Source organism: Ammodytes marinus, assembly GCF_949987685.1.
Source record: "Ammodytes marinus genome assembly, contig: scaffold_74, whole genome shotgun sequence".
In the NCBI taxonomy this organism is placed as follows: Eukaryota; Metazoa; Chordata; class Actinopteri; order Uranoscopiformes; family Ammodytidae; genus Ammodytes; species Ammodytes marinus.
Window position 1 is genome coordinate 5,759 of NW_027648092.1, and position 14,242 is coordinate 20,000.

Here is a 14,242-nt window from a genome sequence, read left to right on the forward strand (position 1 = left end):
TGTTAGGCCATGATCTATAACATGGTCCACTATAGTGACCCTGTCTCTGTCTGTTGTCTCCTTTGTCATCGTCCTCCTGCCGCTCTCTCTCTCTCTTGTCCTCTTCCCCTGACTCTTACTGTCTCTCTCTCTCTCTCTTTCTCTCTCTCTCTCTCTCTCTCTCTCCTCCTCTTCCCCTGACTCTTACTGTCTCACAGAGGAGCTGAGCTCACCTGAGGTCTATTTGTGCTAAGGCTCACACTGATTGGTATTCAATTAGTTTTATTTTTAATTTTTCATGTGTTTTTCATGTGTGTGAGTCTGTGTGATTTTTCCAATTTGTGTTGTGTTTTGTATTTTACTTATACTCAACTTCCTGGTGTGGTTGTCATGTGACTGTGTCAGGAAGTGACTTCCCAAAGATTGCAGTGTGACAGCTGCACACAATTAGAGAAATTAGCAAATTTCAAAAGCTTGTTTTTTGTTACTGAAGGTGAGTTAAAACCATACCAACCCATTTAACACTATAATGCTTTAATAGTGTGTCCTGTGTTACATTTAACCTAGTCTGACAATATTTCATTAACAACTTCATATAGAACAAGTTAGTTAAAGACCTACTTCACCGGTTTGAATATGAAGGTGTATTGAACTCTGAGATCCTATGTAGTATAAATGTGCAAAAAAAATTAAAATCGGTTCATCCTAGCTTGAGAAAAGGCAGAAAGAGTGTTTTTTTTAACCCTATATTTCTCCTTCTCGTGACATCACAGAAAGAGAAATATAGGGTTAAAAAAAAACGTACTTGTAAATATTACTGTGATGTCACAGTAAAAGACATCACAGTAATATTTACAAAGAAAGTTTTTTTTCCACCAGCCTGGAACTGACTCTTGGTTCATTTTGGTGTGAAAGGCCTTTAAGTGGGACAAAGGACCAGATCGTCTGCTTTCAATGTGTTGGCGTTTGTAGTTAAAACATGAATAATAAAGATCCAGCGATAATGAATCATGTTTAATGACAAGAAGAGAATCACATTTCTTACATGATAGTTTACATGTTGCATTGCTCTCTCTCTCTCTCTCCCTCTCTCTCTCTCATTCTCTGTCTCTCTCTCTCTCTCATTCTCTGTCTCTCTCTCTGTCTCTCTCTCTCTCTCTCTCTCTCTCTCTCTCTCTCTCTCTCTCTCTCATTCTCTGTCTCTCTCTCTCTCTCATTCTCTGTCTCTCTCTCATTCTCTGTCTCTCTCTCTCTCTCATTCTCTGTCTCTCTCTCTGTCTCTGTCTCTCTCTCTCTCTCTCTCTCTCTCTCTCTCTCTCTCTCTCTCTCATTCAGCTCAGGTAACTTCACAGTGCTGCAGTGATTAGGATTAAGGTCAAGAGCAGTATAGTGTTAAAGGAAACTAAAAGCCTGGCTGGATTTCAGCTGCTTCCGTCTCACATGGGGAAAAGCAGGTTCCCACTGAAGGAGGTGAGGTGATGGTGAGAATCAAAGACTCTGTCTCCTTTGAACACCTGCAGAAGCACAGTGTCTCCGGCCTCCAGCAGCAGCGAGATGCCTTGAGAGGAGGACGCATAACCATCGGCCTGTCTCTCATGAGCCATGAACGTGATCTCAGCGTTCTTGACCAGGATAACACCTGTATCGTCATCACTCCCATGCGCACCAATGAACCAGAGGAACTGGTAGGCCCCTTTCACCGGAGCAGTGAACACACCTGTTGGACATTTGATTTAGTCATTCTAAAGGTGCAGTGTGTAATATGACATCATCAAGAAAGTTCTACAAAGTTCTAGAATGCAACGCTCCCTGGGTAACCCCACCCCTTTAGAATAATAACAGAAGCTACAGTGGCCTTCAAGGACAAGAACAATTCTACATTTTAAACAATGCACCTGATGACATTCCAACTATGACACTTTCAAGATGGCGGCACTAGGCCTTGGTCCAAAATATGCAGAAATATGGACATATATGAGATCCTTTCTAAGGGAAAAAAAATCAGCTATTATGAACTAAATTAAATGTACTTATGGATATTATAATTACTTTCTACAAAATCTGCTAGGAAATAAAACCCCAAATTCTACACACTGCAGGTTTAAATGTAGAATAAACTACAAATAAAATGATGCAACATCTGCCCAACAGGCCATTACAGTAGGTTCAGTCCAGTACCTGTCTCATGGTTGTAGGCATTTCCAATGTTGGTTTTGACGTTCTTGAAGACCAGAGTCGTGTGTTCCCCATATGGTCCAAAAGTGTTCTCTCCAGTAGTCACCAGAGATGCTGAGAAAGCCACTTGATTATCTGAGAGAGAGAGAGAGAGAGAGAGAGGGATGGAGGGGGATGGAGGGGGAGGGAGAGAGAGAGGGAGAGAGAGGGAGAGAGAGAGAGGGAGGGAGGGAGCGAGGGAGGGAGGGAGAGAGAGAGAGAGAGCATTGTAAATTAGTTATTTCCACCACTTTAGGTAGTTTTTCTTCAATCATGAAAATATTTTCAGAATGAAAAATCTTTAAATATATTTTATATAATATATGAAATCTTTTGGAATATTAAAAGTTCAGTTGAGAGTTGAACCTTCTCCAAAAAAGGACCAATTCCCCAAAAGTATTGATCTCAAATCAAAACAATGTTTCACAGGTAAAACCAAAAATATATTTCATATACTTTTGGCTTATTACTCATAAACTTTGAAATATGAATTGCTGCTACAGGTTAAAACTCTGTCATGTCTCTTGACTGTAGACTGAACATTAACAGTTTGAATCTGTTGGTGGACCAGAAGTTAGGATTGATCTACAGGGGATAAAAAACTGACAGCGCAGGTTCTGGATCCATTACTGGATATTTATGTATTAAAGATTAAATAACTGTCTGGTAAATTGAACCAGACAATAGAGGTGCTTTAATATTAAGATTAAAGATGAAAACATATAATTGTCTATAGAAATGATCAGAGCAATGAGGATTTTGAGGTGAATGAACTCAGTTTATTTGGGTATTGAACATTAAATAATAGTCTGGTTATTACAAGTAGTCAGAGTCATGATGGTTTCCACACAATACCTGAGTTATGTTTCTTCAGCCCGTCAATCTCATCCTGTAGTTTTGTTCCTTGTTCTGAAAAAAAGGAATAAAAATAGAGTTTGATTTAAATTTATATGGAAAATACCCCAAGGTATTTTTTGGAAAAATCAAGAATTCAAAATCTGCTTTTATGTCCAAGTATCTGTCAAATAGAAAGAATGTGAATCAGATGATTCATAACTGCTTTATACTCTACCTTGCATTTGAGTTTGTAAGAAGGTCATGATGTCTCCGACCAAGGAGGCAGCCCTCGCCTTCAGCGCGTCGGCCTGAGGCTCAGCTGAGACATGGCACAGCAGCAGCAGAAGCCCCAAAGCAGCACTGGTCCTCATCCTGTCTCTGTGATCACCTGTCTGACTGTCTCTGGCTCACTGTGATCACTAAACCTGTCTGACTGTCTCTGGCTCACTGTGATCACTGGACCTGTCTGACTGTCTCTGGCTCACTGTGATCACTGGACCTGTCTGACTGTCTCTGGCTCACTGTGATCACTAAACCTGTCTGACTGTCTCTGGCTCACTGTGATCACTAAACCTGTCTGACTGTCTCTGGCTCACTGTGATCACTGGACCTGTCTGACTGTCTCTGGCTCACTGTGATCACTGGACCTGTCTGACTGTCTCTGGCTCACTGTGATCACTAAACCTGTCTGACTGTCTCTGGCTCACTGTGATCACTAAACCTGTCTGACTGTCTCTGGCTCACTGCAAACAGCATCAAGTCTTTAATACACTGGTCTTCACAGCAGGTTACGCTCCACCCAGCCCATAGTGTCTTCTGATTGGTTACGTTCACAATGAACTTACCGTAATTCACTCTCCTTCTTATGTTTGCTCATCAAACATGTCTAGCTACTGTTTACATTCTTATTCTCCTGTCTCTTCATTGGTCAAAAGGCAAATGCATATCAAACAACAAGTCCAATGTGTTAGTCTGATCTGTGCTTTGGCCTGATCCTTATTGTTGGTCCAAAAGTTCATCATTTAGCAACTTGAATCCTGATGAACTTACCGTAATTCACTCTCCTTCTTATGTTTGCTCATCAAACATGTCTAGTTACTGTTTACTGCCAGGACATTTTGACTGGGGGGCAAGGTGGGCCACAGAGCTAGAGTGGGGGGGCAAGGTGGGCCACAGAGCTAGAGTGGGGGGGCAAGGTGGGCCACAGAGCTAGAGTGGGGGGGCAAGGTGGGCCACAGAGCTAGAGTGGGGGACCAAGGTGGGCCACAGAGCTAGAGTGGGGGGGCAAGGTGGGCCACAGAGCTAGAGTGGGTGGAGCAAGGTGGGCCACAGAGCTAGAGTGGGGGACCAAGGTGGGCCACAGAGCTAGAGTGGGGGGGCAAGGTGGGCCACAGAGCTAGAGTGGGGTGGCCAGTGCACACCTGAATGAATAGCATGTGAGAAGGAGCAGCTTTGGCCTATTGGGCTCATTTCCAGCTGTAGTCCCCGGCCAGTTGTCAGTAGGCAACCTACAATACATAACAGTAAAACAATTAAAACAATACATTACATTTATAATTACACCAGGCCTGGGCAAGAAGGGGAAAGAGACAAAGAAACATATTGCACACAGTTGGAGCAAGAACAAACAGGCAAGCACAGATGATGGCAAAGATATAAGACTAAGACTATGTCACATCAAACACACACATTACGTCTGACAGAGATTAATGTGAGCAGTTATAGTTGTCAGCCATGTTTTAAGGTGTGCTGTAAAGGTGGAATATGTATGTATTTCATTGATAGTGGTAGGCAGTGAATTCCAATTTTGTATTGCCCTAACAGAAAATGATTGTTGACCAAATGTGCTTTTTCTAAATGGGATTAGAACGTCACCCCGTGTGGTGCTTCTGGTGATCTGATTGCTGCTGTTACGTTGGATTATGAATGATTTTAAAGGAGGAGGAGCAGATGTTTTTATATTTGATTACATCTTCCCAGCTCGGCAGTTTACAGTTATTTAATACAGTACAATGATGAGAACTGTTAGGCTTCTGGTGCAACACTTTGAGTGTTCTCTTGTAGAGAGTCGCTAATGGCTTCAAAGACAAACTGTTTGTTTGCCCCCAGCTCGTCATACAGTATGTTAGATGTGACATAATCATGGCATCCATGTAAAGTTTGGCAACATTAAAAGTTAGGGAATTTCTAATATATTTAAAATTGGCTAAGCTAAACTTGACCCTGTTGCACACCTTCTTAATGTGTGCTTTAAAAGAAAGAGTAGAATCAATGATAATGCCCAGATACTTAAACTGTGGCACAATACTTGTGTTTTGACCTGATATTGTTATGTTCGACACGATGTTACATTGTCTTTTGGTAAAAAACATTCCTACGGTTTTATTAACATTGAGTTGGAGGCAGGAATGGTTTAGCCCAGGGGTGTCAAACTCTGGCCCGCGGGCCAAATCTGGCCCGTTTCAATATTTAATCTGGCCCGCGAACCAATTCGGCAATTCCATTGAATTCGGCCCGCAAAAAAAAAAAAAAAATTATGATAATTTTTTTTTTTTTTTTTTTCATGCGGAGCCTGTGCCATATCCGCACGTCGCACACGCTCCCAACCGTTAGGACACTCGCATAGCTTACCACTAGGAATGTCTGCTGAAAGTTCCACAGCTCAGGATTTTAAGCCATGAATTGATGAACTTGCATTGAAGAAAAGATGTCAGTTTTCTAATGGCTGTAAATAGGCCAATCTATGTGGCTAAATAGCATGCTAATATGATGATTGATTGTGTCAACTGTCTAAGGATGAATGCTAACATTATCTGGTTTCTAACTTTTGCCTCAAGTTACAATTTAGCTAACTAGCTAACGTTAGATAGCCGCTGATAGCCCACCCCTTTCATCTCCAATGGTGGCTTTGCATTTCATTACCAATTTAAAGTGTCATAAACATTTAACACTGGTGCTGGGTCATGATTCCTATAAAAAATTAAATAAAAAAACGTGATATGTTTTGAATGTGCAGAAAGTTTTGAAAAATCCAAGAGAAAACATATTGTCGCTCAATCCAGGATGCCTGAGAGCCTTACTGCATTATAGTCCTTTATAATTGTTTCACCAGGAACCTGAATGTTGTCTTTTCCTTTACAAAAATAAAGACATTTCCTCAATAAATGTACGCAGAAAAGGCACAGAAAACAGAAACAGAAAAATCTACCAGAACACAGGAAATTAAGTGTTTGACGCACAAACATTTCTGGGGGAGCACCCCCATATCCCCCACCTATAATTTGTCCCCCAAAATATGTATACGAAACCTAGCATATTCCCCGTATGTACGCAGGTTATATACCTAGATATGTTGTTTGATTTTTGGATTAAAAAGAAGGCAGCGACATGTCTGGCCCTTCATGTGATTATCATGTCGTAATTCGGCCCTTTGTGAAAATGAGTTTGACACCCCTGGTTTAGCCAATCAGTGATCTGGTCCATAGCTGTGGTGAGTTTAGCAGCAGCCAGATCTGTTGTTTTGGCATGCACATATACTACAGTGTCGTCTGCATACATTTGTATTTTGATATCAGGGCAAACCAACGGCAGATCATTAATATACAGACTGAACAAAAGCGGGCCAAGTATCGATCCTTGTGGTACCCCCGTGCATAAATTAAGAGCTGGTGAACGTTGATTGTTCACAAGAACATGTTGACTTCTACCAGTTAAATATGACTCAATCCAGTTGAGTGTTAAAGGTGAGAAGTTAAAAGCAGACAGTTTGGCAATAAGGTCGAAAGCTTTACGAAGGTCTAAAAACACAGCCCCAACAACACCTCCCTTGTTGACCATTGCTCGGACCTCCTCTTAGAGAAAACAGTTAGCCGTTTCCACAGAGTGGTGGGTCCTGAAGCCAAACTGCATGAAGAGTAAATGGACCATTATTTAAAAAAGAAACAAGCTGCTCTGATACACATTTCTCAGCAACTTTGGAAATTATAGGTAAAATACTGATTGGTCGGTAGTCACATATGTTCTGAGGGTCGTCTGACTTGAATATAGGAGTAGCAATTGCGGTCTTCCAGGTTGTTGGGAATATCCCCTGTCGTACTGACTGGTTGATAGTTTGTGTGATGGGGTAGGCTAGGTGTTCGTGCAGAGATTTAAGCATTTTAGAATCCACACCATAAATCTCCTTCACTGTTGAGATCTTAAGAGAATTAATTACAGCTTGAGTTTTAAGTTCAGAAATAGGTTGAGTGCTGGAAGAGGGCTTGCTGTCATCTACTTCTAGAATGTTTGCAGTTGTTGAAGGAAAATTCTGAGTGATTTCAGCCACGGAATTAATAAAATATTCATTAAAAGCTACAGCTAGTTGTGCTGGATCTTGCTTTAATTTACCAGATTCAGCTCTAACTGCTTCCTAGGCCTGTGACTAATTCCCATTACATTCTTAATCTGTTCCCAGATCAGCTTTGTGTTACCCCTTAGTAAGTGCTTTGGCCTTTCTGATGACTTTGATGACTTTATTACGTAGTGAAGTGAACCTATGTCTGTCAATATTTAATTTGGTCTTCAATGATCTTTTCAATGCAGAGTCTCTTTCCTTCATCAGGGTAAATATTTCAGTTTTGAGCCAGGGAAGTGCATTGATTTTTTTCTTTCCTTTTTTTATTTATTTTTTATTTTTTTATTTAACCTTTATTTTTCCAGATAAAACATTAAGAACAGTTTCTTATTTACAATATTGATCTGGTCCAAGAGGCCCCACTAGGAGTAAAGGTACAAATAACAAATACACAAGCATGACTCACTTAGACAAATATAAAACGGATGTACAAATGCACAGCCTATGTACAGTAACAAAATAGAAAACACTAAAGCACTAAATACTAGTCGGGACGGGCGTACAGGTCTGGACAGGGTGTAATAAATAAGAAACAACACAAAAATTAAACGAATGTATGCGTGTGTGCGTGCGAGCATGTGTATGCGAGCGGATGCATGTGAAAAAAAAAAAAACCTTTGACCTTTACTAGACTATGTAACTTGGCAGATAACATTTTGCTATCTGCTTCTGTATTGATTCCAGTAAGTAAATGTTTCCAATCAGTCTGCTGCTGCTCTTTGGAAATTAGCCATTTAATTTTTTGGAATCCTGAGTTGCTCTATAGGTTTATTAGAATGATGAAAACGTTTCTTTGTTAGTTCTCTGGACATTAATGTCAGATTATGGTCGGACAGTCCAGTAATAGAATGAAATGTCTTAATAACTCTTTCAGGCTTGTTACTAAATATTAAGTCTATTTGTGTCTGGGAAGATGCAGTTATTCTAGTTGGACCTTCCAACAATTGTGTAAAATCCAGCCTATCTGTAATCTGTTTAAGGGGTTTCCTATTAGTTTTATCTAACCAGTTACAATTTAGATCGCCAAGTAGTATTACCTCGGTTTTAAAATCACATGCTTTAAGTAGCTTTTTAAATGTGATATAAAAATCATTATTAGAGGAAGGTGGACGATACACAACAATGAGCACAAAAGACATTTCAGATGAAAGCACTATATTCAGTCCAACTCATGGTCAAAAGGCCAGCATATTTGATGTGGTCTTTGATATAAATCATGACCCCACCCCCTCTTCCCTTAGATCTGTCTCGTCTAAAGATATTATAGCCTGGGACATGCAATGCAGCAGAAGGAGAGTTGTTATGCAACCACGCAACAACTATCAATGATATACATACATATTCCACCTTTACAGCACATCTTAAAACATGGCTGACAACTATAACTGCACACAATCTCTGTCAGACGTGATGTGTGTGTTTGATGTGACATAGTCTTAGTCTTATATCTTTGCCATCTTCTGTGCTTGCCTGTTTGTTCTTGCTCCAACTGTGTGCAATATGTTTGTTTGTCTTTTTCCCCTTCTTGCTCAGGCCTGCTGTAATTATAAATGTAATGTATTTTTTTAATTGTTTTACTGTTATGTATTGTAGGTTGCCTACTGACAACTGGCCGGGGACTACAGCTGGAAATGAGCCCAATAGGCCAAAGCTGCTCCTTCTCACATGCTATTCATTCAGGTGTGCACTGGCCACCCCACTCTAGCTCTGTGGCCCACCATGCCCCCCCCACTCTAGCTCTGTGGCCCACCTTGCCCCCCCACTCTAGCTCTGTGGCCCACCTTGCCCCCCCACTCTAGCTCTGTGGCCCACCATGCCCCCCCCACTCTAGCTCTGTGGCCCACCTTGCCCCCCCACTCTAGCTCTGTGGCCCACCTTGGTCCCCCACTCTAGCTCTGTGGCCCACCTTGCCCCCCCACTCTAGCTCTGTGGCCCACCTTGCTCCCCCACTCTAGCTCTGTGGCCCACCTTGCTCCACCCACTCTAGCTCTGTGGCCCACCTTGCCCCCCCACTCTAGCTCTGTGGCCCACCTTGGTCCCCCACTCTAGCTCTGTGGCCCACCTTGCCCCCCCACTCTAGCTCTGTGGCCCACCTTGGTCCCCCACTCTAGCTCTGTGGCCCACCTTGGTCCCCCACTCTAGCTCTGTGGCCCACCTTGCCCCCCCACTCTAGCTCTGTGGCCCACCTTGCCCCCCAGTCAAAATGTCCTGGCAGTAAACAGTAACTAGACATGTTTGATGAGCAAACATAAGAAGGAGAGTGAATTACGGTAAGTTCATCAGGATTCAAGTTGCTAAATGATGAACTTTTGGACCAACAATAAGGATCAGGCCAAAGCACAGATCAGACTAACACATTGGACTTGTTGTTTGATATGCATTTGCCTTTTGACCAATGAAGAGACAGGAGAATAAGAATGTAAACAGTAGCTAGACATGTTTGATGAGCAAACATAAGAAGGAGAGTGAATTACGGTAAGTTCATTATGAACGTAACCAATCAGAAGACACTATGGGCTGGGTGGAGTGTAACCCACTGTGAAGACCAGTGTATAAAAGACTTGATGCTGTTTGCAGTGAGCCAGAGACAGTCAGACAGGTCCAGTGATCACAGTGAGCCAGAGACAGTCAGACAGGTCCAGTGATCACAGTGAGCCAGAGACAGTCAGACAGGTCCAGTGATCACAGTGAGCCAGAGACAGTCAGACAGGTTTAGTGATCACAGTGAGCCAGAGACAGTCAGACAGGTTTAGTGATCACAGTGAGAGGATGAGGACCAGTGCTGCTTTGGGGCTTCTGCTGCTGCTGTGCCATGTCTCAGCTGAGCCTCAGGCCGACGCGCTGAAGGCGAGGGCTGCCTCCTTGGTCGGAGACATCATGACCTTCTTACAAACTCAAATGCAAGGTAGAGTATAAACCAGTTATGAATCATCTGATTCACATTCTTTCTATTTGACAGATACTTGGACATAAAAGCAGATCCTTTTTTTCAGAACAAGGAACAAAACTACAGGATGAGATTGACGGGCTGAAGAAACATAACTCAGGTATTGTGTGGAAACCATCATGACTCTGACTACTTGTAATAACCAGACTATTATTTAATGTTCAATACCCAAATAAACTGAGTTCATTCACCTCAAAATCCTCATTGCTCTGATCATTTCTATAGACAATTATATGTTTTCATCTTTAATCTTAATATTAAAGCACCTCTATTGTCTGGTTCAATTTACCAGACAGTTATTTAATCTTTAATACATAAATATCCAGTAATGGATCCAGAACCTGCGCTGTCAGTTTTTTATCCCCTGTAGATCAATCCTAACTTCTGGTCCACCAACAGATTCAAACTGTTAATGTTCAGTCTACAGTCAAGAGACATGACAGAGTTTTAACCTGTAGCAGCAATTCATATTTCAAAGTTTATGAGTAATAAGCCAAAAGTATATGAAATATATTTTTGGTTTTACCTGTGAAACATTGTTTTGATTTGAGATCAATACTTTTGGGGAATTGGTCCTTTTTTGGAGAAGGTTCAACTCTCAACTGAACTTTTAATATTCCAAAAGATTTCATATATTATATAAAATATATTTAAAGATTTTTCATTCTGAAAATATTTTCATGATTGAAGAAAAACTACCTAAAGTGGTGGAAATAACTAATTTACAATGCTCTCTCTCTCTCTCTCCCTCCCACCCTCCCTCCTTCCCTCCCTCCCTCCTTCTCTCTCTCTCTCTCCCTCCCCTCCATCCCCCTCCATCCCTCTCTCTCTCTCTCCCTCTCTCTCCCTCTCTCTCTCTCTCTCTCTCTCCCTCTCTCTCTCTCTCTCTCTCAGATAATCAAGTGGCTTTCTCAGCATCTCTGGTGACTACTGGAGAGAACACTTTTGGACCATACGGGGAACACACGACTCTGGTCTTCAAGAACGTCAAAACCAACATTGGAAATGCCTACAACCATGAGACAGGTACTGGACTGAACCTACTGTAAAGGCCTGTTGGGCAGATGTTGCATCATTTTATTTGTAGTTTATTCTACATTTAAACCTGCAGTGTGTAGAATTTGGGGTTTTATTTCCTAGCAGATTTTGTAGAAAGTAATTATAATATCCATAAGTACATTTAATTTAGTTCATAATAGCTGATTTTTTTTTCCCTTAGAAAGGATCTCATATATGTCCATATTTCTGCATATTTTGGACCAAGGCCTAGTGCCGCCATCTTGAAAGTGTCATAGTTGGAATGTCATCAGGTGCATTGTTTAAAATGTAGAATTGTTCTTGTCCTTGAAGGCCACTGTAGCTTCTGTTATTATTCTAAAGGGGTGGGGTTACCCAGGGAGCGTTGCATTCTAGAACTTTGTAGAACTTTCTTGATGATGTCATATTACACACTGCACCTTTAAAATGACTAAATCAAATGTCCAAGAGAGAGAGAGAGAGAGAGAGAGAGAGAGAGAGAGAGAGAGAGAGAGAGAGAGAGAGAGAGAGAGAGAGAGAGAGAGAGAGAGAGAGAGAGAGAGAGAGAGAGAGAGAGAGAGAGAGAGAGAGAGAGAGAGAGAGAGAGAGAGAGAGAGAGAGAGAGAGAGCAATGCAACATGTAAACTATCATGTAAGAAATGGGATTCTCTTCTTGTCATTAATTGGCTGTTATCATGTATTTGTTAATGACATATAGGGCCAGTTTCACAGACATGGATTAAGCCTAGTCCTCGACTAAATTGTACTTTCAATGGGTATTCCAACAGGTGTGTTCACTGCTCCGGTGAAAGGGGCCTACCAGTTCCTCTGGTTCATTGGTGCATTTGGGAGTGATGACGATACAGGTGTTATCCTGGTCAAGAACGCTGAGATCACGTTCATGGCTCATGAGCGACAGGCCGATGGTTATGCGTCTTCCTCTCAAGGCATCTCGCTGCTGCTGGAGGCCGGAGACACTGTGCTTCTGCAGGTGTTCAAAGGAGACAGAGTCTTTGATTCTCACCATCACCTCACCTCCTTCAGTGGGAACCTGCTTTTCCCCATGTGAGACGGAAGCAGCTGAAATCCAGCCAGGCTTTTAGTTTCCTTTAATACTACTGCTCTTAACCTTAAAGCCCTACTTCACCGGTGGGAATATGAAGGTGTATTGAATTTTGAGATCCTATGTAGTATAAATGTGCAAAAAAAATTAAATTGGTTCATCCTAGCCTGAGAAAAGGCAGAAAGAGAGTTTTATATTTCTCTTACTGTGACATCACAGTAAGAGAATCACTAACCCTAATCACTGCAGCACTGTGAAGTTACCTGAGCTGAATGAGAGAGAGAGAGAGAGAGAGAGAGAGAGAGAGAGAGACAGAGAGAGACAGAGAGACAGAGAGAGAGAGAGAGAGAGAGAGAGAGCAATGCAACATGTAAACTATCATGTAAGAAATGTGATTCTCTTCTTGTCATTAAACATGATTCATTATCTCTGGATCTTTATTATTCATGTTTTAACTACAAACACCAACACATGGAAAGCAGACGATCTGGTCCTATGCAGAAATATGGACATATATGAGACCCTTTCTAAGGGGAAAATAAATAATAATAAAAAAAAATGTCAGCTATTATGCATTAAATTAAATGTACTTATGGATATTATAATTACTTTCTACAAAATCTGCTGGGAAATAAAACCCAAAATTCTACGCACTGCAGCTTTAAATAGTCATCATCTGTGTCCGTTTGATATGTGTCCGTGCTCCGTTGGACACTAGAAGCGACCTCCATAAAACAGACACGAGTGACATGCGGTACGTAGGCCTATAGACATTATAATATATCCTTTATAATGTCTATGCGTAGGCCCATAGACATTATAATATATCCTTTATAATGTCTCTGCGTAGGCCTACGTGGAAACGAGGCGTGAGCTGCCCCTTGTCAGCTCCAGTCAGTCGGCCAGTAAGCAACGTGCTGGCCTGGCCCTACCAGCATTAATATAAATACATCTGATTATAATAATCATCATAACCCAAAGGCCAAATTAGATAGATAGATAGATAGATAGATAGATCATCATAACCCAAAGGCCAAATTCCATGTGAACAGAGTAAATGTACAGGAATAAACCTCGTTAAACCTGCAGTGTGTAGAATTTTGGGTTTTATTTCCTAGCAGATTTTGTAGAAAGTAATTATAATATCCATAAGTACATTTAATTTAGTGCATAATAGCTGAAAAATTTTTTTTGAATTATTTTTTTCCCCTTAGAAAGGGTCTCATATATGTCCATATTTCTGCATATCTTGGACCAAGTCCTAGTGCCGCCATCTTGAAAGTGTCATAGTTGGAATGCCATCAGGTGCATTGTTTAAAATGTAGAATTGTTCTTGTTCTTGAAGGCCACTGTAGCTTCTGTTATTATTCTAAAGGGTTGGGGTTACCCAGGGAGCGTTGCATTCTAGAACTTTCTTGATGATGTCATACTACACACTGCACCTTTAAAGCCTCAACACGGAGTTCAAACAAACAGACCGTGAATAAAGTATTTTAAAACATCAAACAAAAAATCCTCCTCTGATCGTTGTCATGTGTACTGACCCACAGTCTAAAGTACGCATGCGCAAGATACAATGAGTGACGTCGCGTCTCTCTCCGCCGCTCCCCATTGGCTGACACAGGCTGCTGCGGTCCACACAGTTGTTTAGTTTAGCTGAAGCGTCATACAAACGGACATTTATTCACTTTTCACTCAGAAATACGAAGATTTAAAAGGTTTGGACGAAAGGCGACGTCTTGATGTTTGTCCCAGAGTAAGTTTTAACCCGGACGCTGTGTGTTTTAATGTG

General features: G+C 41.4%; 2 protein-coding genes across 2 annotated transcripts in view; one reads left to right on the forward strand and one right to left on the reverse strand.

Annotated features, from left to right (window-relative positions):
• Positions 1–1,415: 1,415 nt before the first annotated feature.
• On the reverse strand, positions 1,416–3,401 carry LOC307270617 (complement C1q tumor necrosis factor-related protein 3-like; the record flags this gene model as incomplete). Its single annotated transcript, XM_080054498.1, has 4 exons — positions 1,416–1,696; positions 2,158–2,289; positions 3,049–3,102; positions 3,266–3,401. 4 exons carry the CDS (start codon positions 3,399–3,401, stop codon positions 1,416–1,418), a joined length of 603 nt encoding a protein of 200 aa, XP_079910624.1.
• A 10,667-nt stretch (positions 3,402–14,068) lies between these two features.
• Positions 14,069–14,242, forward strand: part of lrrc57 (leucine rich repeat containing 57) — a 9,576-nt gene continuing 9,402 nt past the window's right edge. Inside the window, exon 1 of the mRNA XM_080054499.1 lies at positions 14,069–14,206. Coding sequence (XP_079910625.1) covers positions 14,193–14,206 — 14 coding nt within the window. The 5' untranslated portion in view covers positions 14,069–14,192. The remainder of the gene's footprint in view (positions 14,207–14,242) is intronic.